The sequence below is a fragment of the Plectropomus leopardus genome, chromosome 15 (genome assembly GCF_008729295.1).
Source record: "Plectropomus leopardus isolate mb chromosome 15, YSFRI_Pleo_2.0, whole genome shotgun sequence".
NCBI classification, from domain to species: Eukaryota; Metazoa; Chordata; class Actinopteri; order Perciformes; family Serranidae; genus Plectropomus; species Plectropomus leopardus.
The window spans coordinates 8,017,850-8,044,800 of record NC_056477.1 but is presented as its reverse complement, the minus strand read 5'-3'; the positions used below and the strand labels follow the sequence as shown (position 1 = coordinate 8,044,800).

Sequence of the window (26,951 nt, the reverse complement as noted above, 5' to 3'; positions counted from 1 at the left end):
ACACACGGAAAAAGCTGCCTTCTTTCGGAGTCACTAAGCGGCAGAATGGCTTGAGTACAATCAGGCAATTAGACCGACACTATGCCACTCAACTTTGCTCCGTGCTCTCACTCTCTCTCTCTCCCGTGTTTTGTTTCCCCCTCGCTACACCGACCGCTCCCAAAGGTGACGCCACAACCGACCGGGCCTGCCGCCTCCCCTGCTCCTCACACATATTGCCTAAAAGCCCTGGATACCCAGGGAATGCTTCCTCCTCTTCCTCAATGACTCCCTCGTCCCGACACACACATGTACAGCTGTAGACGAGTGTGTAAAGCCTCGCTGCTTCCCTCCGTCACTTCTTAATGACTACCTTCATCCCTCTCGCTCTCCTCTCGCTCCCCGCTGACCTCACCTCCTTCTCTCCTGATAGCCTTGTCATCATTATTGTCTGCTCGCCTACTTAAAAGCTTTTCAGAGTTTTGGGTCCTGCTTCACTTGTGATGGAGGGATGCAGGAGTCGGGCCGCTTCCCTCTAGTGACCCTCGAAGAGCATTTTCGAGGGGAGAAAACAGGCCATGGTGAAGGGAAAAAAAAGGAGCGCAATAGTTTAGCCAAAGGTCACACCAGCGGAGTTTGAACTTTGTGTTCAAATGAGAGAACATGTTTAAGCGTCATCCTTGTAGTTTTACTTCCTATCATCATTAATATTGTTCCTGCAGCTTTGTTTTCTTGTTACGTTATTTGCACAAGTATTTAAATGTTCTGAGTTTGGAGGGATCGCAGCCCAAAGATGTATCAGCAGGTTTAGACTAACAACAATTTTGGCCTGTTCTTTTCCAGAGCAATTTACAATTCAGCGCCGGAGTTATGATTAACAGTTCAAATTTGACAGCAATCAAATACTCTCGCTGATTAGCGGGACGTCTTTACAAAGCAGGCTGTTAATATCTGCTGCCTTCTAACACTATGTTTAGCAATTTTATTCTGTTTTTGTCATTAGTTAGAATTTTTTGTATCAGTATTGCCTCCAGATTAATAGACATGTCCAAGTTTAAAGTTAAAATGTCTGTAAAGGACTTTGAATTGTGTACGAACTGAACTGTGTAATCTTTATTTGTATTTTCTTTATTAATCAATCTCAAAGTTGGTCTATAAAATGTCAGAAAATTGTTTTTATTTATTAATTTTTGACATTAAAACTTGATAACAGGACTATTTTTTTAAAATTGTTCTTGCTTCTTCTTCCTCTCTAATAAAAAAAAAATCGAGCCAAGATGCATATCAAGCAAGAAGCATATTATAGCTTTAAAATCATGTAATCCATAGTTTGTGTTTAAATAGTGATGAAGATGAGAGTAGTGAGTAATGTATCTGTTCATTAACATGCATGCTCGTCAGACATCCCTGTTTAAAGATTGAGAGGGATAATCACTCAAGATGTCAGTGAGGAATGAAGAGCAGACACACGTCGTCTTCATGTCTGAGAGGATCTACACGGTTTTATATTTCCAGTTTCCTTCAGTGCTCGAATGGTCCAGAGGAGCTGCTGTAACTGACCTACTTGGTAAATGAAAGATAAAAGGACGAAATCAGGCCTCAGAAAAAAGCCAGCTTTTATACTTTTAACACATGAAGGACACTTGACTCTGCCTCAATATCACGCCGTTTTCAAACGACTACAATTTGGAAAAACACATTTGCTTTTTTGAAATATGATGCTTTAAATTCACTGACCTTTGGAAGCATGTTCTGTGTATTAACTACAGCTGCACCCTGAAAGTTAAAGATCTGAAACATCGGCTGGAGACCCCTCAGTTCACTGAGATTCTTCGGGCAGGCTTTATTTGGTTTTCTTATTAGTCAGTGTACAGCGTACTTTCGGGAATGTTTCTGCCCCCAAGCATAGCTGCAGAGTAAGCGCTCCTCGCTTTCATGCTATTCTTTGGTTCAGGCAGCTGTGGACCCAGACCCGGGGTGAGTCTGAGTGAAGGCATGTGTCGACAGGATCCGTCATTTCCACACTTTCAACTCAATGTCTATGCAAGCAACAATGCAAAGCATTCTGGTAACACCATGTTACGTTTCGAAAGATGGGAAGACAGGGACTCACCGGCTTTGGGAACTCCTGGAAAACTACGGGTCGGGTACAACTCTGGTATTATATATTAACTACTCAGATTTGATTGTGTTTGTAGCCCTTTGTGCACTTGTTCAAAAAGTACTTTGATTAGATCTTTTTTTGCAGCAAATTATGATTTATAAGAATTTAACATCAATTATTTCTTATGTCCAAAACACAGAGCCAATACATGTCAGGGTGAAAATGAGAGAAGCTCAGATTGTGTGTGAATATGAACCGACTAACACGGATTCCTTTCGCTCATGTTAAAAAGTGATGAAGTGTAGTAAGTGAGGGAGTTAAGTAATACATCTGTGTTCATTAATGAGCGCTTCAGTCACACATGCAACTGAATGACTGAGAGGGGTAATAACTCAGCCAGTGAGAGTGAAATAATCACTGTTAGAGAGAGGAGCGTCTTCAACTCCATCTTTCTGTTTTTCTCAGAGTATTTCTTGATCTCTCTTTCTGCCTCGTCCTCTTCATCCTTCCTCCTGTCTCTCACCCATCGAGCTTATACATATTCATGTCCCCAGGCTCAATGCAAAGTCATTGAGCTGTAATGTATGAACTGTGTTAAATAAGTGAAGCAGTAGGAGGCCAATTTTCAGACCACCAGACTCATTGGTGGAATGTGGGGGAGCACTTCCTGACATAAATGTGAGGCCGGATGAATAAGTCAACGATTGTGGCGGAAGAATGTCTCCACCTCGGGTCTGACAACTGGACGAATGCATCTCCAGCTCCCTTGTTGATTTGTGTTTTTCTGCAGATTTTAATTACTTTGATGCAATAATTTAAAAAGCAGCCAAGCAAGAGACACTCAAATGGAGAAGTGCACACCGGGACAAAATGCTCCAGATGATTTAAAATTTAGTTTAAGTGGTCACAAAAAGTTTAAAAAAAAAAAAAAAATTTATAGAGCTTTCTCCTCATGCTGCGCAACCTAAATAATGTAACTGCACTATACGGCACATTGCAATGTTTTTGCATTTTCTTTGGTATCAAAAAAAATGATTTATTTAGAGGCAACCCATACCATCATCATCTCCTCTCCTGTTTGCACAAAGACAAACTGGTGAGTGATGAATGCATGTGATGAGAAACACAACCTGACCTGGAAACCATGGATTTCTTCACTTCATGTTTAAAAAGTGATGAAAAGAAGCGAACGAGAGCAGCAAGTGATGTATCTTTATGCATTTGCATGAATGCTTGTCAATTTCCCTCCAGTTTTAATAAAAGTGCATCTCATCTCAGCCTCTGCCAACCACAACTGAAAACCTCTCTCTCTCTCTCTCACACATACGCACACGCACACACACACACAGACACAGACACACACACACACACACACACACACAGCTTACCTTACCCATCCCAAACAGCAGTAAAAAATATCTACCTAAAATCCTGTTTTTCAATCTCTTGACACAGATTTGGAAAACACTGAGCTCAAAATACATTGCAGTGATAATTAAAAGTGTTGGCTCTCCTGCTTAAACTTTTGGGACACACACAGAAACACAGAGACACACTCATACTCACAGCCAGCATGAACTTGGCGTCTTCAACTTTGTCCACCTCCAGCAGCTGGAGGAAGAGGTCTGTAGCTGGTCTGTAGCAGGCAAAGTGGTTGGCTAGTCGCTCTGCCATAGCACTCACTGCAATACAGTATGCACATGTGGTCAAGTGTTTTTCAAACTGTTTTTCAAGCTGGATTACATCATTTTCATTGTCTTTTTTTTAGAGTTTTCATGCTTTGTATTTCTGTTTTTTTCTAAATACATGTATGTGTTGTGTGTCTTACACTTGTCCAAGGCTTTGTCATTGTCCTTTTCCAAGACCTTTCTAAAGACGAAGGACATACTGGGGTTTGGGCTGTCTGGACTCGTGTACATCGCCTCCAGAATCTCCACTGCTGAGTCAAAGTCACCACTGATGAGGATGGGGAGGGGGATTAAAGGTTAGTTCAGTTAAAAGTAGATCAAAAGTACAACTAAAAAGCTTTAGATGTTTTATCCCCAAACAGATATTAAGAAAACAGGCGAAACGAACCCTGTTCTGAGACAAGAAGAGTGATTCTGCAACACCCTAAATAACATACATAGATAAATGTATAATAATGTGTGGGTGGGTGGGTGTGTGTGTGTGTTATATAATGTATGTTAAATAAAGGGCACAATTCTTCCTTCATCGGTGCAGAATGATTGTTGGATGGAAATCGTGTGAGATCACTAAGAATGAAAAGTTTACCATTTTTAAGATAAATAATGGTAAAATTCCAGAGGGTTAGTAAAACGGTTTCAAAATTTTATCACCACTAAACCTGCTTTTGATTACTGCTGTTCAAAAAAAAATACTTGGTAAAGTACTGTCCAGCATCAAGCAAAGTTAGCAACAGTCTCCAAGATTGGCTACATGGTGCCATCAATGCAAATATTTTATGATTTTCATATGTTTACATTAAGGTATTGGCTGTGTTACTATTTCTAATTATTATGCAAAAAAAGTGGTAATTTTATTTGCCTTTTTCAATATGAAAAATAAATATTTTTAGCACATTTTTACAATACATTATAATAATAACCATAGTAATTTGAGTCACTACAATCATGATATAAAATTTTCATAGTTTTTCATCTCTGGAGACAAGAATGTCCAATATGGCCATTACTGCAAGAGTTGCTGGACTACGAGGAAAACAGTGTATCAGTAATATGCAAAACCATGAATCACTTTTCAAACTGTGATTGGACCCCTTGTGAGAGGAACATTAGAGATATTATGAAAAACTGGCCAGATAAATAATACATTTTAAATGCTCCCAATTTCACATTACGGTGAAATTGGTTTGTTTGTTTTCTTTTCTCCCGGTTAGTGCAGACCAGCTCATTCTTCCACTCACACTGTGAAATGTTTTTCTGCTGAGGTTGCCACAACCAAACAAAGCTTGCACACCAAAGAGCTACAAATCCAAAACAACTCAATCTGGCAACCCGACCTCGCTACTAACACTTTACGCTCCCTGCTCCCTCCCCACCGTCAGCAGTCGTGATGAATATTTAACACACAGGGTGTGTGTGCGTCTCTGTGTATGTATATGCGAGAGCGTTCCAGAGGTGGGGGAACATATCTACGCTGATTGTTGCGACTGGGACCGTCTGAATAATTCAGCGGGGGGCCCCTCTAAATGTGGCGCTGCGCTTTCCGGGCCTGCTTGCTTTTCCGCCCCGGCTCTTAACCAGTCAGCTTGACTCAGATACAGCGGGGACGCACGTGTCAGAGCCGCTCAGAGCGTAGCTCCCGGAGGTCAGGGTTCAAGTTGACAGGCCGGCGCTGCGATGGCCAATCGGGCGTAAGACTGTCTTGCTATTCTTCACTTCCTGCTGTCCCTCCGAGATGGCAAGGGGACGGTGGCGCTCGAGCTGGGGGACAGCGCTAATGTGGCGAGTGGCACAATGAAAGTTTGATGCACAGTGTGTTTCGTATATTTGTTCTCTGTTGTTTGAGAAGCGACAAAGCAGAAGTGGAGGATGGGTCTTTTCATGACATTAAAAGGAATCCATGAATAATCCTATTATGTCCGTGTTTCCTATTTGTTCTTGACGCCCCGCTCCCTGTGTAAGCTTTTACTTTAAGAGTGTGTCAACGTGGGTTATGTCACACTTTGCTGCTGGTGTTGCATTTAACTGTTTATCTCGGTGTGCTGCACAGTAATACCAACAGAGTTTACCAAGTTGTATAAAAGACTTTACACAGGACAACAAATGCATCATAAATTGAAATTATAATGTTTTGTTCATGCAACATGCAGCCCTACTCATCGACAATGATTTGTTTTTCTGTTTGGTGTCTGTCTGTGCTCCGTTTGACAACACATGGTGATAAGGATAATAGACATGGGTGGTATCACAGTATTACACTATTCCAGAGTTTTTAGAAATCCTGAAGACATGTTTTTCAATACTGTTATAAAGACAGGCGCTCCACTTCCTATTAAACTGATTGTATGTAGTGCACAGCAAGCACCACCAGAGCTAGTCTCCGGTCTCTACTGGTAAAACAGGTAGCTGACAATAAAGACACCACGCCACCTAGTGGCGGAGCAGAGGCTACAAGCAGCGATGAAAGGGCCCTTGCACCCCCATGTATGTCGGGGTACTGGTGGGACTCCAGCTAAAGTGGTCGTTTATTTATGTGAAAGTCGAATAATGCACACAGAGAGTTTGAACCCTCGAGTGAGTTACTTCACATGGGGTAGTATTTACAGTGGCCACTAGATGGCAGTGGAGGGGGCGCAAATTGACACCTAACTATCATGTAAATTCAATGATAATTGTCCCTCAAGGCTCACTTCCTGTTGCCAGTAGGTGGCACAAATACAACAAGTGAATATTGTATACAGATGTGTTCCCGGCAGGACCCTTATCAAACCTAGGAAGTTTCAGGCAGATTGGACAATGTACACCAAAGTTACAGCAATTTCCTGTTTTATGGCTATATGGCATAAAAATTTGACACCGTGCCACGGGAAAACCGTAAAATTTTTGCGCGGACCTTTGATAACTTTTCATCACCAAGGGGTTACAATGAACACACCAAATCTAAGGTCGATCGGATTAATCCTGTGGGACGAATTCGCAAAAATATGAGGCCAAAAATCTGCAAAAATTGACACAAAATTTAAAATGGCTGACATCCTGTTGGGTTTGGGGGGGTGGGCCCAAGAGGCTTTTTTGTGCATCTGGGCATGATACATAAGTGTATCAAGATTCATAATTGTAGGTGAAACTGGCCATTCGGGCTACACGTTAGGGGGCGCTGTTGAGCCATTTTGCCACACCCCTAAACCACCAAAATACAAAATTTTTCACCAGGCCAGACATGCTTAGCAAGTTTCATGAGTTTTTGGGCATGATGCAACCTCCAAAAATGTGATTCATTTGGCAAAAAAAATATTAATCAGGCCAGTTTGTCCAGGTTTCAAAGGGTTAAAACAAGAGCCTCTAAAAATATTACTTATAACTCTGTCTTTCTCTTTATGCTAATCAGAATGTGCCATCCCCCGTGTTTGATTAGTTCCTCCTCAAAACGTGGTCAACGGTCGTCAGCCGTACTGATTTTTAGGTCTTTCTTTATGCAAATTAAATGTGCCAGCCCCCGCGTTTGATTGGCTCATCCGCGGAAGGCGTGGTCAGCTGTATTATTTATATGTCTCTCTTTATGCTAATTACAATGTGCCAGCTCCCGTGTTTGATTGGCTCCTCCTCGGAAAGTGTAGTCAGCCAATCAAACACGGGAGCTGGCACATTCAAATTAGCATAAAGAGAGACATATAAAATGATACATCTGACCACGCCTTCCGAGGATGAGCCAATCAAATACGGAGGTTGGCACATTCCAATTTGCATGAAGAGTGGCATAAAATGATACAGCTGACCACGCCTAGCAAAAATAAGCCAATCAAATATGGGGGTTGGCACATTCGAATTTGCATAAAGAAAGATCTATAAAATGATACGGTTGACCACGCCTTCCGAGGATGAGCCAATCAAATACGGGGGTTGGCACATTCTAGTTAGCATAAAGAGAGAGGTATAAATGAGTTCGGTGTAAACCGAGATAAACAAGTTGCAATTACTGCGGTGGCATTTCGCTCATTCACGCATTTGTATGAATGCAAGCTGTGCTGAGAAGTGCAGAATTTTCTTCTTTTACTATCTGTGTAACATTACTTTTGAAAAAGATGTCTGGGAGCTTGGGAAAACCTGTGCAGCTCTCAGCTGCTCCAACTACAAACTACAACTTTAGGAAAAAACGCCTTTACTTGTGCTGCTGTCTGAGAGCTACAGTCTGCATAGCATCCCTGCAAAGCACCAACATATTCGCCAGAAGTGGGTCAAAAATATTAACAGAAAGGACTAAATTAAACAGGAAATGGTATGATTTTTTCCAAATGTAACAGGTTAGTAATGGTTAAATTCAACTCTTTATTAGCTGTCTGTATTAGCTTACGTTAGCTAGTACAATACATTACAGCGCCTCATCACTTCCATGATGGTGAGTGTACATTTAAATAACCTAGAAATCACTGTTTACTAACCGGGCTTTCAGCAGAAGCCCACCCGGCGATCGCAGCAGCTAAACGGGCATTCAGCAGCAGCCCACCTGGTGACACCCGACTAGCCCGGCTGACTACGGAAAATACGAAATTCTTCGTCTGGCCGGTAATACAACGTTTCAGGAGTGTTTGGGCATGTTGCAAGCTCCAAAAAATGATATTTTTTTTGGCAGAAAAATAATAATAATTTGCATTACAAGAGGGTCCTCGCACCAAGCCTAATAACTGCAAGTTTTCTAAATCAAATTTGGTGAAAAAAGCTTTATTTCAACCAAACTGGAGCTGGTGACTGTTGGAACAGTGGCTTTATTAACTAGATTAGAACAAGAGTAACCAAGACAGTCTGGGTGAGTATTATTTTTATTTCTGTTGAGTTTGAACGTTTTGTGATGAGTTAATGAGGCAATTAAGCCTCATCAGTCTCCCATGGCCTCAAAGGGTGCAGAGTTGTATTTCTCTGAGGAAAATTGGTGTGAGAATATTACTTTTCTTAAAATTTTGTGGGTTTCTATTGTGTATTAATAGGTCTTAAAAACTTATGTAAGCAGCGCACCCGCAGTCAGGGGGGTGTCACACACACCTATACAGTCATATACCCCAGAGAAATTTTAGGAAGATATGAAGACATGAAATATTACATATCACCCAAGCCTAAAGGATACAGTTGATATGCTGAAAACCTCTTGGAAGAGACGGATTACGGCAAATATCTAAAAAGTTGCATGACCAAATTCCTGAGTTAAAGGCCTTTTGTGCAGGCTTTTATGTGTTTAGGGGATATTTCAAATTCATTTAATTGGCACGTTTTTCTTTACAAAAAGTAGGACAATGTCAGAGTCACCACATGCAAAAATCCTCCACCTTTTAAGATCCTCCTCAACTCAAAAAACAGTCTTACTTGTTGATGTTTGCGAGGGCCATGTTGTTAACAAACACCATGCTGCTCAGGTTGGGGGTTGTGCTTAAGCTTTTCACCAGTGACTCCACTTCCTGTATCCCCTCCACGTCACCTTTGTTACCCAAGGCCTGAATCAGTCTGGTGATGGCGAGCACCGCGGGGATACGGCCCTCCTGCAGCATCGACTTCAGTTTCTTGAGAGCATCTGAGGAGGAGGGTAGGGCATGAGTGTGTGTGTGTGTATGAGTTATGTAAGTGCGTGTTTATGTCTGTTTCTTACCTTCAGTCTGGCCTTTCTTGCTGTGTGTGATGATGAGCATTGTGGAGGCGGAATCGCTCAGAAGGAAGTTCGGCAAATGTGATACAGCACTGAGAGAGAGACAGGATTTTTTTTTGGCTTATCAGACACTTCTAATTCGTTGAAAAAAACTTTTAAACTTGTCTTTCAAACTTCTCGACTGTTTTTAATCCAAGTTGTGCCCCCAAAGACAAAGCAAACTACTTTATACTCGCTAATGATCACAACTGGGGTGTAATGTCAGCCAATATGATCAAAGTTACTGTGAAGATCACAGAAATACCACAGAGGTCGCTATTCATTTCACCTCTACAGCTGTATTTGGCTATTGTGGCTAAAACTATAATCAATGAGTATACCTGGTTTGTGGCGATATTGGAATCACAGGATTTTTGCTTCAATATGATGATGTACTTTTGGTATTTAATTCACCGGATCACCCATTAACAGACATTTCAATATGGTTAGTATATTTTATACGTTATATATTCTACACATGTGGATGGAAGGAAAAATGTGCGTGTACAACTACTATATGCCTCTTTTCTGGTAACACAGTACACATGATGTCATTTACTGCAAGTCTTTAATTCTAGCGGTTTTAATGTGTGTAATCCCAACAGAGGAATTTATTCATTTATATTTCTATATTGTGAAATGAGATATTGTTGTGGAGAACGCTTCGGCTATGCGAGCCCACTTTACCATTTAAAGCAAATCTTTCTAATCTGTGATGATAATATAATAATAAAATGTTATTTACAAAGCACCTTTTAAAACACAGTGAAAAAGTGCTTAAGGTTAAAAACGGAGTACATTTAAAAACATAGAAGGAATGAAACAAACTGAGAGCCAAACACTAGACGTGAAGTAAAAAACAGTTGATGAATTTAAAACATGAGGAAAATCATAGTTCTTAAAAAAAAAAAAAAAAGTGAGTTTTTAAAAGTGGTTTAAAAGACACAGCAGGGGTGAGGATCTCCTTAGGTGGGTCATCCAGTCTGACTGCTTTATCACATTTGTGAATTAAACTGGACTCAGGACCTGATGACTGAATTAAAACCTCTGTGGCATCTAAGTTTTCTGCACTGGGGTCATAATTAAGCATCACATTGACAGAGTGGATAAACACACGAGCTGAAAGATGAGACAGATTAAACAATGGGAACACATGTGATTGACAGCGAGTCTGAGCCTCTTGTAAAACCTCTCGCTGTAACCCGGAAAATAATACAGACATCGAACAGTTGATTACTTCCTGCTGAGCGGCTGCGTGTGCGTGTTTGTATATCTTTGCGTGGTATTATGTGAGAGGATGAGACCGGAACATCGAGGCCTCACTCCTCACATCACTTCGTACTCCCTCGCTGCGTCTATTTGCTGTCCTTTTCAGTCCTCCTCCTTTTCATTTCCTTGCCACTAAAACCTCAATCAAGCTTGCCTCCCATCTTTTTTTTTGTATTTGTTATTATAGCCCTGCAACCAGATTAATCCGTCCGCTCAATTGAGCATCAGGCTGGCAATCCTTATCACCACGGCGACACCAGGCCAAGCAGCATCCGGCAGCCGCTGTGACAGGGTCACGGCGGAGATTGGAGCGGTAACAGGGTCGCCGACGGATTGCCGTGGAGACCGAGCAGAGGGGGAGTGGGGTCAGAATTATTCTTATCGGGTGGGAGAAAATCTCCAGAGGCCGTCTCTCGCTCACCTTCTCCCCCGACACACACACTCTCACTGCCGCTCGCTATCGCCGTCTCCTTCTAGGGGTATTGTGCTTCAGCCAATGAATCCAACATCCACCCCTTCGTCTCTCTCTCATCATCATCACTCTCTCACAATCTCTTAATCTCGCCATAAGCACCCTGCTGCTCAATTCTCTACAGATTACCCAAAAACAAACACACACACCCACACGCGAAGAGAATTAATGCCTATAGCGTCTTCATTAACCTCGTACGTGATTAAATCTCGCCCTCCTCGCCTCACACACTCTTCCTTTCCTGTTTTATCTCCTTCCTTTCCTCCCCGCTTTCCATCTTTCCCCGACTCTCCTCTCAGCTCATTTCACTTCTCATTTAGAGTGCAGATAAACGAAGCTTTTATCCAGGCAGGGATGCCATAAACCAAATCAAACAGAGACTGGAGATGAGTTATCGCTTGTATTGCCTCGCGTTTGTTGAAACAGGGGTCTAAAATTGATACGATTATTTCTCATCACATAAGAGAGTGAACCATGTAGAGAGCCCGAAAAACTGCTTCGAGAGTGATAGTGTAATGGATGTTTTTACATATTTTTCCCCCCTGCAAATTAGTAACCGCGTCTTTTCTTTCAGTGTGTCGTGTCATTATACTATTATCTCTTTGCTTCTGTGTTTTTTCCTCTGCCGCGAGAAAGTGATATAAAGAAAGGGACAAAAGGAGATAAAGAAAAAGGAGATTACCTAAAAGGACAAACAGAGAAGATCAGCGCTGCACTGAGCTCAGATCTCTAATACCTCTGTCTGTCCATCCATTTGTCTCGAGCCCTGATATGGCCCCCGCTACGCAACAACACACGATACATTACTAATTGAAGGAAGATTGATGTTTTGCGCAAAATCACCCGCTTCCCAGAAAACCAAAATTAATCTGTACATCCGAGCGTGTGTGTGTGTGTGTGTGTGTGTGTGTGTGTGTGTGTGTGTGTCTTGAGGCTTAGTAAGAACCACTGTTCATATCCAGCAGGGCTGAGTGTGTTCGCACACAATCAGTTTATAATCCTCATGTCTATTGAGGAGATGTAGTTTTAGCCTGAGGTGACCCGGTGCCACAGACTGAGGAGACTGGGAAAGTAGCAGAGCATTAACCGCACTACATGTTGAATTTGTTGTGTTTATAACCAAGATGCACTGCTCTGATGTCTGTCTGCCCGAGGGGGGAATACGCAAAAAAAAAGTCCTGCATTGAAAGGATAGTTTGAACCCTTTTAAGTGGGGTTGTACTCATCCATAGTCAGTGTTTTACATACGATATATGTTTGTTTAGCACACCCCCCACGTTAAAAAGCATGCAGGAACACCCACATGGAAGCTAAGCAATGTAATGCAAGGGACAAGGGCAGCAGATTAACATATTTTAGCCACCTAAAAAATATCAATGTTAGTTTAAGTATATGCCATATTGAGAATATTTTTATCATTTCGCCTTGCTGCAGAAAGCCTGATCCAACGAGAAAGCTTCAATTCCACAGCTATGCTTTTGTCAAAGCCACCAGACTCTATTGACAAAAACACTAATTTTAGCTGGCTGAACACAGGAAATGCTGGTCTATGGATGCCTTGATCCCTATGTTCGTTTGCCATCAGACAGCCCTTTCCAGAGAGGAACTCAAGCCATTAATATGCTCTCTTTTTAAAACAAATGTAACATCATTAAACACTGGAGTTGCTGGTCAAACTCAACCTTTGTGTTAATGAGGTACTTTGAGAGTTCAATCTAATCGTTTTAAGCATCAAAGTCGCACAATAGTGCAAACAAACTAACTGATTGAAGCAGCAGTAGACCAGCAGCTCCAGTGTTCAGAAATGTTAAATTCCTGTTTCTCTCAAATGAGTCTGGCTTTGAAGAGAGCAAAACATGGCTCAAGTTCCCTGTGAGAAATTGCTGTCTTGCAGCAAGATGAAGATATAGATTTTTTTAGGTTATTTTCATAATGCTAAAATACATTTTGCTGCTGCCCAAGTCCACAGCAGCACATTACTTAGCATCTGGGCTGCTACTCCTGCCATCGGCATATTTTGAGACAATGGGCCCCTGGGCACGGATATGCAAAGGACCCACCACTGTGCAGGACATACATACTTTGTAGAAGTTTTGCATCTCTTTGTGGTCATTTTGTGTCTTTGTTTTTTTCTTTTTGTATTGGTTTAATTCTCTTTTATGAAATTTTGTATCTTTTTTGGTCATACAGTGTTGCTTTGTAGTCATTTTGGGGCCTGCTGACTTAGATCCACTGTATGTAATATAACTGACTGATGGATAAGTACCTCTTACAAGCACTATTCAAAAGATCTGAACTATTTATTTATTTCTATTTATTATTTCACTGTTTTGACTCTGATTGATTCAATATAACAAAGATACTAAGAAGAAATGGCTCCTTGGTATTCAGTTGCTGTTGATTATCACAAATGATCATAAAACTGTCGAAACATACTACTTACACGCTTTTTGTAAGGCTTTACCAAAACACGTCATTGTCGTGCAGAATGAGATGTTGAGGCACTTACATGTCCTTGACTGCCATGGCATCCTCCAAAGATCCCTGAGCCAGCAGGGCTCGGATCAGTTGATCATAATGGGCAGGGGTCAAAACCAAACCTTTTTTATCCAATTCCTTCAACAATCTGTAGGCTTCTGTTGAGAGTACAAGGGAGAGAAAAAAATGAGGCTGAGGTTGAACTAGATTTTTTTAAAAGCTAAATCTGAGATAATCTTCATATTATTTCAAGTTTACATGTCAGTTTCTTATGGTAAAAAATATTGAAACAAATCATTGTAAAACAACATGAAATGGGAGAAAATCTGCTTGAGTGAGAAGTTGGACTATACAGAACTAGGTTTTTTTTAAATGCACTAGTACTATCAGCCTAATTATTTGAATTACTGAAGTGACTTCATTATTTTTTTTTGTCTTTTTAATTTTATTTATATCGTTCTGTCTAATTGTTTTTTATTTTCCTTTCCTTTTTTGGGGTTTGTGAGATTATATTTATGCCACCGTGTTTTTATATGTGTTATGTGTAGTATTGTTTGCCTGTAAATAATAATCTATTAAAAAAAAAAGGTTTTAGCACCTCTCATTGATGTCAATTTGTCTGTGTTTAGTTCAGCTCTATATCATGAAGGACAACAACACTGGGACCTCCTGCTGCTTACCTTGGGCTTTGCCCCTCTTACAGAGGCCAAACACACGGACCTTGTTGTCAGTATTATCAGTTACAGCTTCGGGATCTGCTGCCTCCTGCTGTTTGGCGTCCGCTTGTTGGTACCAGCTCTGTAAATGACACACAAAGGTAAATAAAACAGCGATGAAACTAAGTCCGATGCCTGCACACACACATACACACACACGTTCAACCATGTGCTTGCACAGAGCTGCTGTGTGTGTATATGTGCGCGTATGACGGCGGGCAAGCAGGGCAGGGTCCCCTAATGCTCGGTCACCCGTGCAGCAGAGAGGGGAGGGGGTTAAGCTGTATTGGCTAGGGGCAAATTAGGTCTGGCACCCAAGGGGCAAAAGAAAAGTATGTGTGCGTTAGCGATTGTGTGTGTGTCAGAGAGGGGGTGTCAACTCAAGAGCCCCCAGGGGTCACTAAGTTCATCGCTCCAGGCAACAGCAATCACTTCCTGTCTCATCACGCTTCGGGCTATTGGAGCACGCTCACATGCAAACCAAAGCTGAAGAAAAATGCAGGAACACCAATATTATCTTATTTAATGCAAAAGTCCTCTCTGAATGTGTTGTATTAACTTGATTTATCTATAAATATTCACGTCCTCTTCATTGAGTGAGGCCACACGCACATATATAACCAAGACTCCAGCGGCAGCCATATGGTGGCATTTAGCTGCTGGCTAAATTAGTCTGGCATTACAGATTTACAGACAGATCAAGCTGTAATTCCTTTCACCAGCCAGCCCGTCTGATTGACCACACTTCAGATCAGAGCTGCAATCCTGTTTCCTCTGCATGTAATGAACAGAAGCTTAAAGTGGAGCGGGGTGAGGGGGGGGGGCTGTATGGAGCGAGCAGCTGATGAGAGTTTTCAGAGGTTTTTTGGGGTTAGTTCCTGTGATCAGAGGTTGGGGTCAATGCGCTCTTTGGTTAATCTATGCAGTATGAAAATAATTGAAAAGGAGAGCATTGTGTTTTAAATTATGGGGAGCAGCTTCAGTTTAATTTGGCTACACTCAATACTCATCTCTGCAGCTCTGATGAAGCTCTTCAACAAATCAATACAGAAGATTATACAGTTTTAACTAGACTTACTGTCCATTAACCAAAATACTGCTAGGCACCATCACAGAATACACGGCTGTCGTTAATAAGGGTCGTGTTTATGACGAGTCTTTATAAAGGCCCCTCTCTTACGGTATTCACAACCTTGCAAGTGGAAATTTTCTGAAAGCTTGGAGTTCAAGAGTTGTGTTAACAAATTTATTTTTTTAGAACATTTTTTAGCTTTTTGCCTTTATTGGATAGGACAGCTCAAGTGTGAAAGGGGATGAGAGAGAGGAGATGACATGCAGCAAAGGGCAACGGCCAGAATCAAACCCGTGGCTGCTGCGGCGAGGCCTCATGGGGCGCTCATAATATGTTATTATGAGGCGGGCCTTTACATTTCTTTCCCTGTCATTATGATTTTGCATTTCCTGCATGTTAGCCGTTCGCTAGCTTGCTAAATTGTGAGACTCATTGGCTTCTAGACGCCGATAGTCGCTGTTGCCTAAGCAGCGGTGTTGTCACGTCTTCACCACTTGAACACTACGCACATCGTCACCCTGTCGTCACCATGAGCTCACGAGTTCTAATTGAAGGCAGCAGATTATGGGGTCCTTTATAGGGTTGGGTGCTGTTCCCATTTGAACCGATAGTTGTACCTGAAAGTTGAATGTGCTTTTCAGTGATACTGAACTATTACTTATATTATATACATATTTTTTTAAAAAAGCCATAAGTACCACAGAAGATTGTTGCTCTTGTTTTAGCTCGCCGCGCGGCTCTTGGTGCTTTCACCTCGTGTCTGAAGTTGAACCCCATGATTCCACAGACCTCCGTTGCCAGCCTTGTAGCTTCATGGCAGGCTTTGGGGCACTTTTTGGCACTTCCACCTTTTGTCTAACCTGTACTCTCATCAAGATGTGTTCTCAGGCGCCAAAATTTAGCACACATGGATTTAACATGAATCAGTTATCTGTAGTACAGATATAATTTGTTGGTATACTTAAAAGTACTGAGTTCAGTGCCCAACTCACCCAATACCTGACTTCAGTTTATACTTAAAATTCTGGTTATTTCTGCTTTTTTCTTTAGTACTTCTGTAAGAGACTCAATATAAGAATAACTTAATTTAAAATGTGTAAAAGTTCATTTTCCTTGAATGCAACATAGTTATGTATAAAAATGTAAAAGAATAAAAATGCATGCATGTAGAATTGTGATTGGACGCTCCCTGTACTCTTGACGTCATGAGCAGTGCAGCTGAGCAGAGAGCTGCACAAAGCACGGGAGCACATAGTTTCTCTACGGCGTGACTGAGTGTAATTTTAACTTTTTTCAGTAAAGGTTTTAAGCTGCATTACATCTCCTGTCATCCACATCAGACTGAAGTTACTGTGCCTACAGCTCACCAGTGGCTTTTTTTGACAAGGAATGCGACTACAACTTCTTTTTGCGTCCTTATATGTTGTTTGTTTTTGACCCTTTGTCTTGTGTGATTTGACTGCTTTAACGCTGCTGCTTATCACTGAGATGCAATAAAGCACTCTCTATGGTTGGCTTTTTGGAAAATGGGCTGTAGTAATTCTAATGTTTATTCATCAAGGATACCTCTTATATCAAGGGAGGACTGCAGTTTACCATATATTTAAAACCTATGCAATGTTGGAAAATACTGAGAAATGACCATTATAGGTCACCTGAACCCAAGCTTATATCCATTAACTCCTTTCCATATAATATAAGCTCCAAAACAAAAAGATATCTGACATAGATATCTTTAAAATGACACAAAATTAAGAAAAACTGTAGATCCTCCAATTCAAAAAACTAAAACAGAGAATTTGCAATTTGAAATAGTAAAAATAACATATTGTTGATTGGCAAATCATTCAGTGTGATAGACAAATGTACCGTCACTCCATTAGATTCAAGTGTTCAAAGACAGAAATGTGTGCACAGGCACCATTTTGATTTGTATTTAACGAGCGGTTCTGCATGCTTGTGTGTTATGTTTGACCTCAGGCACTTTTCGAGACCTTCAGAGCTCTTGGAAATCTCCTGACCGCTGCTTTTAGCTTTATCTGCTCCATACCCCTCGGGAACCTCCAGGCAATTATTCTTCTGAATGACAGATCAGTCTAATGAGCATTAGTGTGATCTACATATTATAAAGCTAAGGTTTTACCTCAGGCACCTCAAAGGGAGCCTCCTGGCCGTTTTCCCTCAGGATGTCTGCCAGCATGCGCAGGGTCCCGTCCCTGGGAATGACGTTCTCCTCCTGCATCTTCGTCCACACCACCTCTGCCTTTTTCCAGTCATTTGACTCCTCTGGAAACAAGAAGACACAAAACAGCAGTGTGTTTCTTATATAATCTGTTATGAGTGCAATAACACCAGACTAAAGTCAGTCCATACTGTTTGTAGCTCATCACTCAGCCTGCACTGGAGAGTCATTTCAGACAAAGCGCTCCATGCTGAGAGAGGGCAATCACTAAGCACTAATCTGATCAACTGACTGACCCTCAACTATGCTGTAATTTAGGAAACACACTAACTAGAAGGTGTGTGTGTGTGTGTGTGTGTGTGTGTGTGTGTGTGTGCATGTGTGTGCAGTGAGGGTAATGGGTTGACATTCAGCTTTAACACTCCAATCACAACTGTTATCTGCTCTGCTCTCTACTGCAGCAATCACACCATGTCTTCTGTTCTTACTTCTGACTGATCCCATCCTCCGTCCCTCTCTCCCTTACACACACACACAGACACAGACACACACAGACACACAGACACACACACAGACACACACACACACACACACACAGAGAAAGAGTCTGGGGCACCAGCGCACCCACAGGCGGAAGGTCACGACAGCAGAGGAGATTGGGGGTAAGTGGGAGGTTGCAAATGAGAGAGGACAAAACTGAACAAACAGACAAATGAAAGTGAGGAAGAGACTTACTGCAGAGACGGAGGAGGTAACCATACATCTGATCTCTGTCACACTCGAACAGCTTGGCTGTCATGTCCACCATCTGCTCCAAGGTCTCCATCTATACACACAAACACAATGATATGTAATTTAAGTTGGAATGTTTGTATTTTCACGTTTTGTTTGCATTGTACTTTGTGGCCTTGAGCAGCTCAGCCTGTATCTGTGATTGTGTGTGTGTGTGTGTGTGTGTGTGTGTGTGTGTGTGTGTGTTACCTGGTTGAAAGCAATGCATTTCTCTGCATACCACTGTAGGCGTCCAGGCCGAGCCCTCACTCCAGGCGTCTAAAAAGAAAATAAATTGAGACAAAAACAGATAAGAGAGCGGATGACTAACAGTGTCAATAAACTATCTTCTGCAATGAACATCTGAGTGTCACTATATGTGACTCCTGGATGTATTTTTCTTTTTAGAGATCTCACTGTGTTCCCAAATGTCAAGCAATTATTTTATTAGTGATCAATGTTATTATCAGTGGGGACAATGACATCTAAATCCACAGAATTATGGTCCAAGTGATAGTGGCTATAAATGTAATAAACCAGAATTACCCTTTAAATCTAGTCTGGAATAATTTAAAGCACCAGACCTAAATTACAGGTTGTGTAGCTATGTGCATTATCCATATTCATCTGAAGCCATTCAGCCTAAAAAAGATTTTAAATATTGCTTTTAGTTGATGTATACCCGTTATATTACAGAATTACTATGGATAGATAAACTGCTGGTTTTAAAGTGAAATGTGTCTTGTATGATCTATTGAGTGCAGCACAGGGATGCATTTTCAGATTATCTTTAAGTGTAAAAAGAAATGAAGTGAATGTTTGTGTAGCCTTGGGTGGGTTTAAAGCATGTAGGTACAGAAAAGCTGCAAGGCGGTGCATCACTACACAGATAACACACCTGGTATAGAGTGAAATGTGTTTAGAGGAGTCTGAGACATGCGTTTGGCATTAGAGACGCACAGCAGGGCTGCAACTAAGGATTACTTTTACTTCCAATTAGTTGGTTGGTTATTTTTTTTCTGCTGATTAATGAGTTATTAAGTGTATAAAATTTCAGTAAGTTAAAAGAGCCAAATGTGACGCCTTCAAATTATCTCGATTTGTTTGAACAACAATCTGAAGATAAAAAGACATTCATCTCACAATTATATAAAACAGAGACAAGCAGCCTAATCATATATTATGAAGACTAGAATATGTCTTCGCATTTTTGACTCAAAGAATTTACTGCTCATCCAAATGATCATCAATTCATCGTCTTGTTTAGTGGAGTGGATTGTGTGTAGACTCAGGACAATAGAGGTTATGCTCTATTTGAATTTGAAATCACAAATGTTTAAAAAATTCAATGCACGTTCTTTACAAGCTTTAAATAAATAAAAACTGGTGCAATACCAGTGTCTGCAGTATAGTGTGAAATTAAGCTGTAACAAGAATATGTATAAATTCTGTTTATACCAGAACCTATTTTAAACTGCATTTAGCATTTTTATTACCTTTCTAATTTTGGCATTCGGTTCTTTTGCTAATAATAGTTTGAATGGAAAAAGCATTTTGTTTCCAACCTCAACATTCAGTAGAAAACAGAGAATACATACATTTTTAACTTCAGATGCAAAATAACAGGTTAAAATTTCAAAACAGAACAATAACTATCTAGATTTAAAATGTACTGACTAAGAAGTCCCAACAGTCCTGAATAAGCCTGCATTTTTTAAAGATTTGTAGTACTTTCGTATTAAAACCAATGATATGCAGATAGAGTGTGTGTGCGGTGAAATAAGGGCTGACATAGATTGATCTCCAGGCTCGTGTAGCTCAGATTTAGCCTGATATGTGGAGTGACTAGATGATTATTATCATGGAATAACAGTGATCAGGATTTCATCTGTCTCTTTGGGGGCTTTGATACAATCTGAATAAGACTAGGATTGAGAAATCTCTTCTCTCTTCCTGGTAATCTGAAAAAGAGAGAGACGGAGCGATCTGCCAGGAAGTTAATCTGAACGGGGGATCAACAGCGCTCAATCCCCGCTGGCCTCTTTGATGGGAGCCCATCATACTGTGAGAGGGTGGGGAGAGTCAAGAAAAGACGGGCTTCATCCCTTTCTCTGACCGTCCCTTGCTGCCGTCATCCTTTCCTCCGTCAATCCCCTCTCCCCTCAATCCCTCCCTCTTCCTCCAAATCTCCCCTGCTCCTACTCGGTCTTTTCCCCCTGCCTCTCCATCCCTCCATCCGGCCCAGGCAGAGGCATTATGTTCTTACCCAGCCAGCCAAAGGGACAAATTAAAATGTGTTGCACTCTCTCTCTCTCTCAGTCTGTCTAATCTTCTTAGAGACTAAGGCCCAGTGCAAGTGCTCCATCTTTTTTTCCTCCGATTCCCTTTACTTGTTAAAGTCTTGCGGGCTCAAAGCAGCCTTCTGCACATCTACTCGTCTCTCTCACACACATGCACACACAGGAATATGTTTGGGATTTCGAATCCGTCAGGACAAATCTCCCTAATCTGGGCAGAAAACAAAATCCTCAGAAATAAGAAGGAACATAACTTACACACACGCAGGGCTGGATCAGGAGAATACAAAGTAGAAACAAACAGCAGACACTCTCACTTTCAGGAGGAGATAATGGAAAAATGTCATCGGGTCAGATTTTCAGGACAATCCTCTGACTGACACACACACACACACACACACACACACACACACACACACACACACACACACACACACACACACACACACACACACACACACACACACACACACACACACAGCATCCAGAGTTCATACATATTTTTTAGCGACAAATTTCCATGACTTTTTAATGACTTTGAGGCAAATTTGAAGACCACATATTCTCTGAAATGACCATTGATACTCCTTATCCATCCTTTTTCTGAACTACTACAAAAGTTTATTTTGATATATATAATATAAAAAATAATTAATTCAGAACAGAATTAGAACTAAAAATTTAAATATCATTTAGGGACTGTTCATTATTTATGAGGGGACGAGGTGGTGGAAAAAGGGGGAGGCATGTCCAATAATTTTTTAAATGATGGAGAGGTACTTATTTTTTTATTTTGGCTTTATGGGAGGGGCATACAAACTTAAAGGCTGTATTTTGTATTTATCTTACTGCAGATTTTTGCCATTTGCCATTTTTTTTCTTTCAGAATTTGGTGATTTTTAAAGAAAACTAATGTTTTTCTGAAAAAAATGCTGTTTTTATGTTTGGCAATTTTTAAAGAAACAAATGGTGAATGTGTTATTATACAGGTTTGTGCAAAAGAATTCCATGACTTTTCCAAAACTTTCAGGATCAATTTAGTTTTTATAAACTTTTCCAAGCCTAGAAATTGCTATTTGCAAATTCCATGACATTTCCAGGTTTTTTCATGACCATATGAACCCTGAGCATCACGCTGCCTCTTTTCTTGCGTGGCCTTGAGATGTTTCCTTTCTCATCCTTACATACATGTACACAAAAAGAAACAGATAGAGCCGACCTCGTCTCACCTCCACTTAACAAACCCTCTCCATCTCAATTCCTAATGTTCTAATTCCACTAATCACCTGGCCACTTAGTCCACACACACAACACACACACACACACACACACACACAACACACACACACACACACACACACACAAAACCTCTCTCTAACACAAAAATACATAATAGCTCCACTACTCTTTAGCAATACTACCTAACCTTGACCATCGCACACATGCGCGTGCCACAATAATAGGCCCCGGCCACCTGACAATCCTCTACCTAACCTTGACCATTTAGCACAAAATTGGCCACCTTTCTCTATCATTACATTTAATTAGCTGTGATTAATCAGCTGCCAATTATACCAAACACAGCCCAAAGAGAGACACCACTCTGGACTGCCACTTGACGCTCTCAGAGGGGAGAATTAAAAAAAAGTATTTGTGTGTTTTGAGTGTGTGTATGCCTATCTGAGTGATAGATATGATTATATTGTCTTATATGTCCTATTGTCATGTAAGAAAAACGAGCGACACTTCAGATGGGAACTTTCTGTTCAGAGACTTTTGTTCTAAACATTAACACAGATAAGTTTTTTTTTTCTGACTCCAACAGAGGTAAAATAAAATAAAAAAAACCTTTAAACTCACATTGGGTCACCACTACTTGGTTTGTTATGCTTTAAAGCTCTTGAATCAGTATTATTATATTAATAAGAGATGAAATGTGTTATGTGTAAGGTGTCAATCATGATGATGAATCTGTAAGTCTCCTTTTAGCATCTTTCAACTTATTGTTGTTGAGGTTTTTTTCAGCTCACAACTTTTTTGGTTCACTCTTACTGTTTTAAGCAGCAAAACTAAAAAAAAAGCTCTACTAAACTGTGCACTATGGGTTCAGCACTAAACAGCAGGCAAACAAAGATAGTGGCTGACAGCTTAAGAGCCACATATCTCTTACCAGAAAAAAACAAATTAAATAAAAAAAATAAACAAAACTGGACTGATATTCATCAGTTTGCGCAAAACACAGCTTCTACTGAATATGTAAATAGAAAACTGATTGCTAACACACTCTGTGCAACAACTCTATCAGCAATTTTTTTAACATTAGTATGTCAATGTTGTCTTCACAGCTTGTTCCCACTGCACCTAGTCTGGCGTACAGATGTAGACTGTGGGGATAAAGCCCGTCATTGGCTGCCTATTTCAGATGACAACATGTTTCCTTCGCATACCATTTTTCATAATCCACTTTATGAGACTATTCTCGCACAGCTGCATCTATCTCCACACTTTGTTTTACATCTATACGTGAAACAAGCTGAGCTACAAACCTCCATGCTTCAGCATATTTTATTTTTTATGTGCCATTATCTCTTTGGAGAGATTTAGCTATTTTAATGCCGGGGCTTGTCTTTTCCACCACAAAAACCTCACTACATCCTGAGCTTAGTGTCACCCAAAACCGTACAGTGATTGGTTTAAAGAAATACAAATAACTTAAAGGGTCTAGCTATGTGAGACTACACTGAGCCAAAGTGGTGAATTTTTTTTTTTTTTTAAATAAATAAAAGTAAGTGACCCTTATGTCCAGAATGGCTAAAATCCTGGCTATAGTTTAGAATTTCAGCATTAACCATTGATTATACATTTTAGTTTAACTGTTAGACTGCTGTTAACAGTTGAACAAAGCAAGCAATTTTAAGGTATATAAAACATTAGGTTCAGAGAAATTGTGTGGGATTTTTCTACTGTTTTATGATATTATTTTTACTACTATTATTATTGTTTTTACTATTAAATTGTGCCTTAAACTATATCTTATGTCATGTTCTATCTCATCCTGTATTAATATGTCACTTTTTTTTGCAACTTTTCACTATAACTCATTTTTATTTATTCATATTTTATTTTTACTTCTCTATTTATCAGTACTTATTTTTGTCTTTGTGATGCTGGAACATCTGAATTGGAAATTGATCAAAAACAGCTTATCTTATCTAATTTTATCTTGTCTTATCATATTCTCTAAAGACCAAACAATCCATGCAAAAATAAAACATTTTAGTCAATAATCATTCAAGTAAAAATGTGAGTTTGTGACATTCTGACATTTATACACTAAACAATACATCTACAGGAAGCCATCACATGTAGGAAGAGCCAGATAAATGAAATGTGTCACTGGGTTCAAGGTCATAATTTGAGCATTTTCTTGTTTTCTGTTATTGAAATTTGTCATATTGAATTCCTGTGTGAGCCCATACTCTACTATCAACCCTGAAGCTGTTTGTTGACAACTGAAGATTCCCCATTTATAGTGTCTCATTTAAAGATCTACAGGTTTAACTTCCCATGAAAAACTAAAACTCAACAGATGGGGTTGACGCAGCCGAGCTTTTGTCCCTTTAACTTACATCTTCCACCGACATCAAGGACAACATGTACATCTGCGGTCCATTTACAAGGCATCATCAACCTCACACAGCCCTGGCATGTAGCTGGCTCTTTTTTATAAGTAGGATAACGGCAATACAATCTAGCAGAAGGGAATGAGAGCCACAATAACATGTCGATAATATTTAAGAGGGTTTGGAAATCCTCAAGAGGGACAAATCCCTCTTTTAGTGCACACCAGGACACGAGAGACAACAAAGTCAGAGCAGGGGGGGGTGAGGTATTTTTTCCCCTCAGTTTTGTTCTCATCCTGATCAGACAACATAATGGCCTTGTTCTCTTTCCTCTGAATCAGGCTCATCCCTCTATTTGTTTATTCATCAATCTCTCCGTCCTGCTATCCAGTCCCGAACCGCCCACAATGTTTTATCCACGTGAAAATCGCTTCTCATCTGGCCGCTTTGCCTTTCTCTTTTTCTCACTATAATCTACAGGGCTTATAGGAGGACTTAAGACAACAAAGATATATATATTCAGAAAATATTCAGGTCAGATGAGCTACAATAACAATAAGAGTGTGGCTTTTACATCATGCATTCCTCTGTGGCTCCTGACAGTCGTGCAGATGTCATCCTGACTTTTGTTCGACTTTTTTTGTCAAGTAGCTCCTTTTTTGCAGCCAGGAAAATCAAATGAATATACCAGCCTTCCATTTATGTAGGTGTCTGTATATTGGTGAAATAATACCCCACTATTGTACATTATTAACAAAATCATTGGAAATCATGGAAATCATTTTTTCATTTCATTTCATGATGAGTCATCCTTTTTTGTAAAAATTTGCCTACCCCAAATCAGCCAAACTAGTTTTTTATATCATTAAGAAACAATCTAAATATAACGAGTTATTATCAGCAACATTGCAGTATGGTTAAAATATTTTAGAAAAGACCTAATCAAAATCTGTCCAAGCTTTTTGACAGTTTTCCACAGTCTTTGCTACAGACATGATGTTTAGCACTCAGACAGTAGTGAAATTACTTTGTGGTCAAACTGGTGAATTATCACGCATAGAGATTTGTCTCATAATTATAAATACTAATAGCAGTCAACAAGGTGACTGATTTTATTATTAATTATTATGGTATATTTTTAAATCTCTTAAAATAAAATAGCAGTGATCGGCTACATTTCATCTTTACTTATTGTATTTTGCCGCTTGGCCTGAAGCATTACAGAAGGGTCAGCTTGTTGTTGTTGTTGTTGTTGTTGTTGTTGTTGGAAGAGATTGTGGTTGAGATTAGTCACATGAGGCCACTCAACTGAGGAGTCGGCAGTTGGGTTTTTGCAACAAAACCTTGTTGTTACATTTAGATAAAAAAAAATCATAAATGTCTCCAACTCTCCGATTGAGTGGTAAAACGGGGTCTGAAAGGCAGCGGTGTATTGTTAGAAAACATGTGATGTGTAGCTATAAAACATGACTCTGAATGCCACAAACATGGTTGGAAAAGCAGCAGTGTGCCGCTAAAAACCACCAAGCTTTGGGTGCCATAAAGGCAAAACCATTCATTTAAGTCACCTTTTGAAAACTAGAATACACAAGTGAAGGAAGAAGCACTATCTAAAAATCCAACCCGGCTACCATAGTTCTTTATGTATGTGTGTTTTTTACCTCAATGACTTTGCGAGCCTCACGGTAACGGCCTGTCTGCAGGAATGCGAAGAACATCATACAACATGGTCATCTCTCCTCGCTCCCGGCTCGTAACGTCCATGGCTGAGGAGAAAGACGGAGAAGCAGACAGACAGAGAGACAGACGGGGTTAACAGAGCAGAGAAAGGATGCGAATAAAAATGCGTGCAAGGTGAACAAACCCACTGCACACTTCATCTTTTCGTTCTGATTCCATTATTTGGCACAATGTCCCAGGCACAAAGCAGCCGTATCAAGTCTGCTCTCAAACAAACACACGCAGGTCCCGAATGAAAGCCTAAGCTCTCATGGTAAACTTGCTAAAGCGCTCGGCTCAGCGTTACGTACTATCTCTGTCCAGCAGCTTCAGGACAGGTACCACGCACGCACGCGCACACACACACGCACACACACACACACACACACACACACACACACACACAGCCACACACACACACACACACACACACACACACACACACACACACAAACTGCAAACTCAAAGTTATCCAAATGGACCTGCATATTCAGCGAAGCAGAAGAAGGAAGTTTAATCCCTCTCCCTTTACTTGCCTTCATCTGAAGTCAACAGAAAGAACTTAAATCGTTAAGGAACTCATTTATGACCTAAATCTAAATGTAGACACATTTGTAGCCTGATCAGGTGGACTAAATTTGAGTTGCATTTCTGGGTTAAAAATCCAAATTTGAGGCTTTAGCATAAGGCTTAACTACATCAGTTCATTATTAACGCTAATTTATTCACATTTCCTCCTCCACATTCCTGTAGATTTTATCATGACAGAGACCTCCAGGTTAAAAGCACGCACTGTACAATGACCTTTTTTGTTTCAAAGTAGTTGAGTGGTTGCTATGGTAGCCAGGACCTCACAAAACCCCCATTTTATTTTTTTGTTGATGCTTGAACTCAAACCGGGGTCAGACATGTG

At 40.4% G+C, this 26,951-nt stretch overlaps 1 protein-coding gene across 1 annotated transcript in view; it reads right to left on the bottom strand.

The window, feature by feature from the left end:
• lrpprc (leucine-rich pentatricopeptide repeat containing) overlaps positions 1-26,951 on the bottom strand; it is a 74,236-nt gene that overhangs the window by 5,701 nt on the left and 41,584 nt on the right. The window contains 11 exon segments of the mRNA XM_042501937.1: positions 3,650-3,765; positions 3,912-4,039; positions 9,124-9,328; positions 9,404-9,492; positions 13,690-13,816; positions 14,339-14,456; positions 17,590-17,732; positions 18,364-18,454; positions 18,610-18,678; positions 25,981-26,035; positions 26,037-26,085. Coding sequence (XP_042357871.1) covers positions 3,650-3,765; positions 3,912-4,039; positions 9,124-9,328; positions 9,404-9,492; positions 13,690-13,816; positions 14,339-14,456; positions 17,590-17,732; positions 18,364-18,454; positions 18,610-18,678; positions 25,981-26,035; positions 26,037-26,085 — 1,190 coding nt within the window.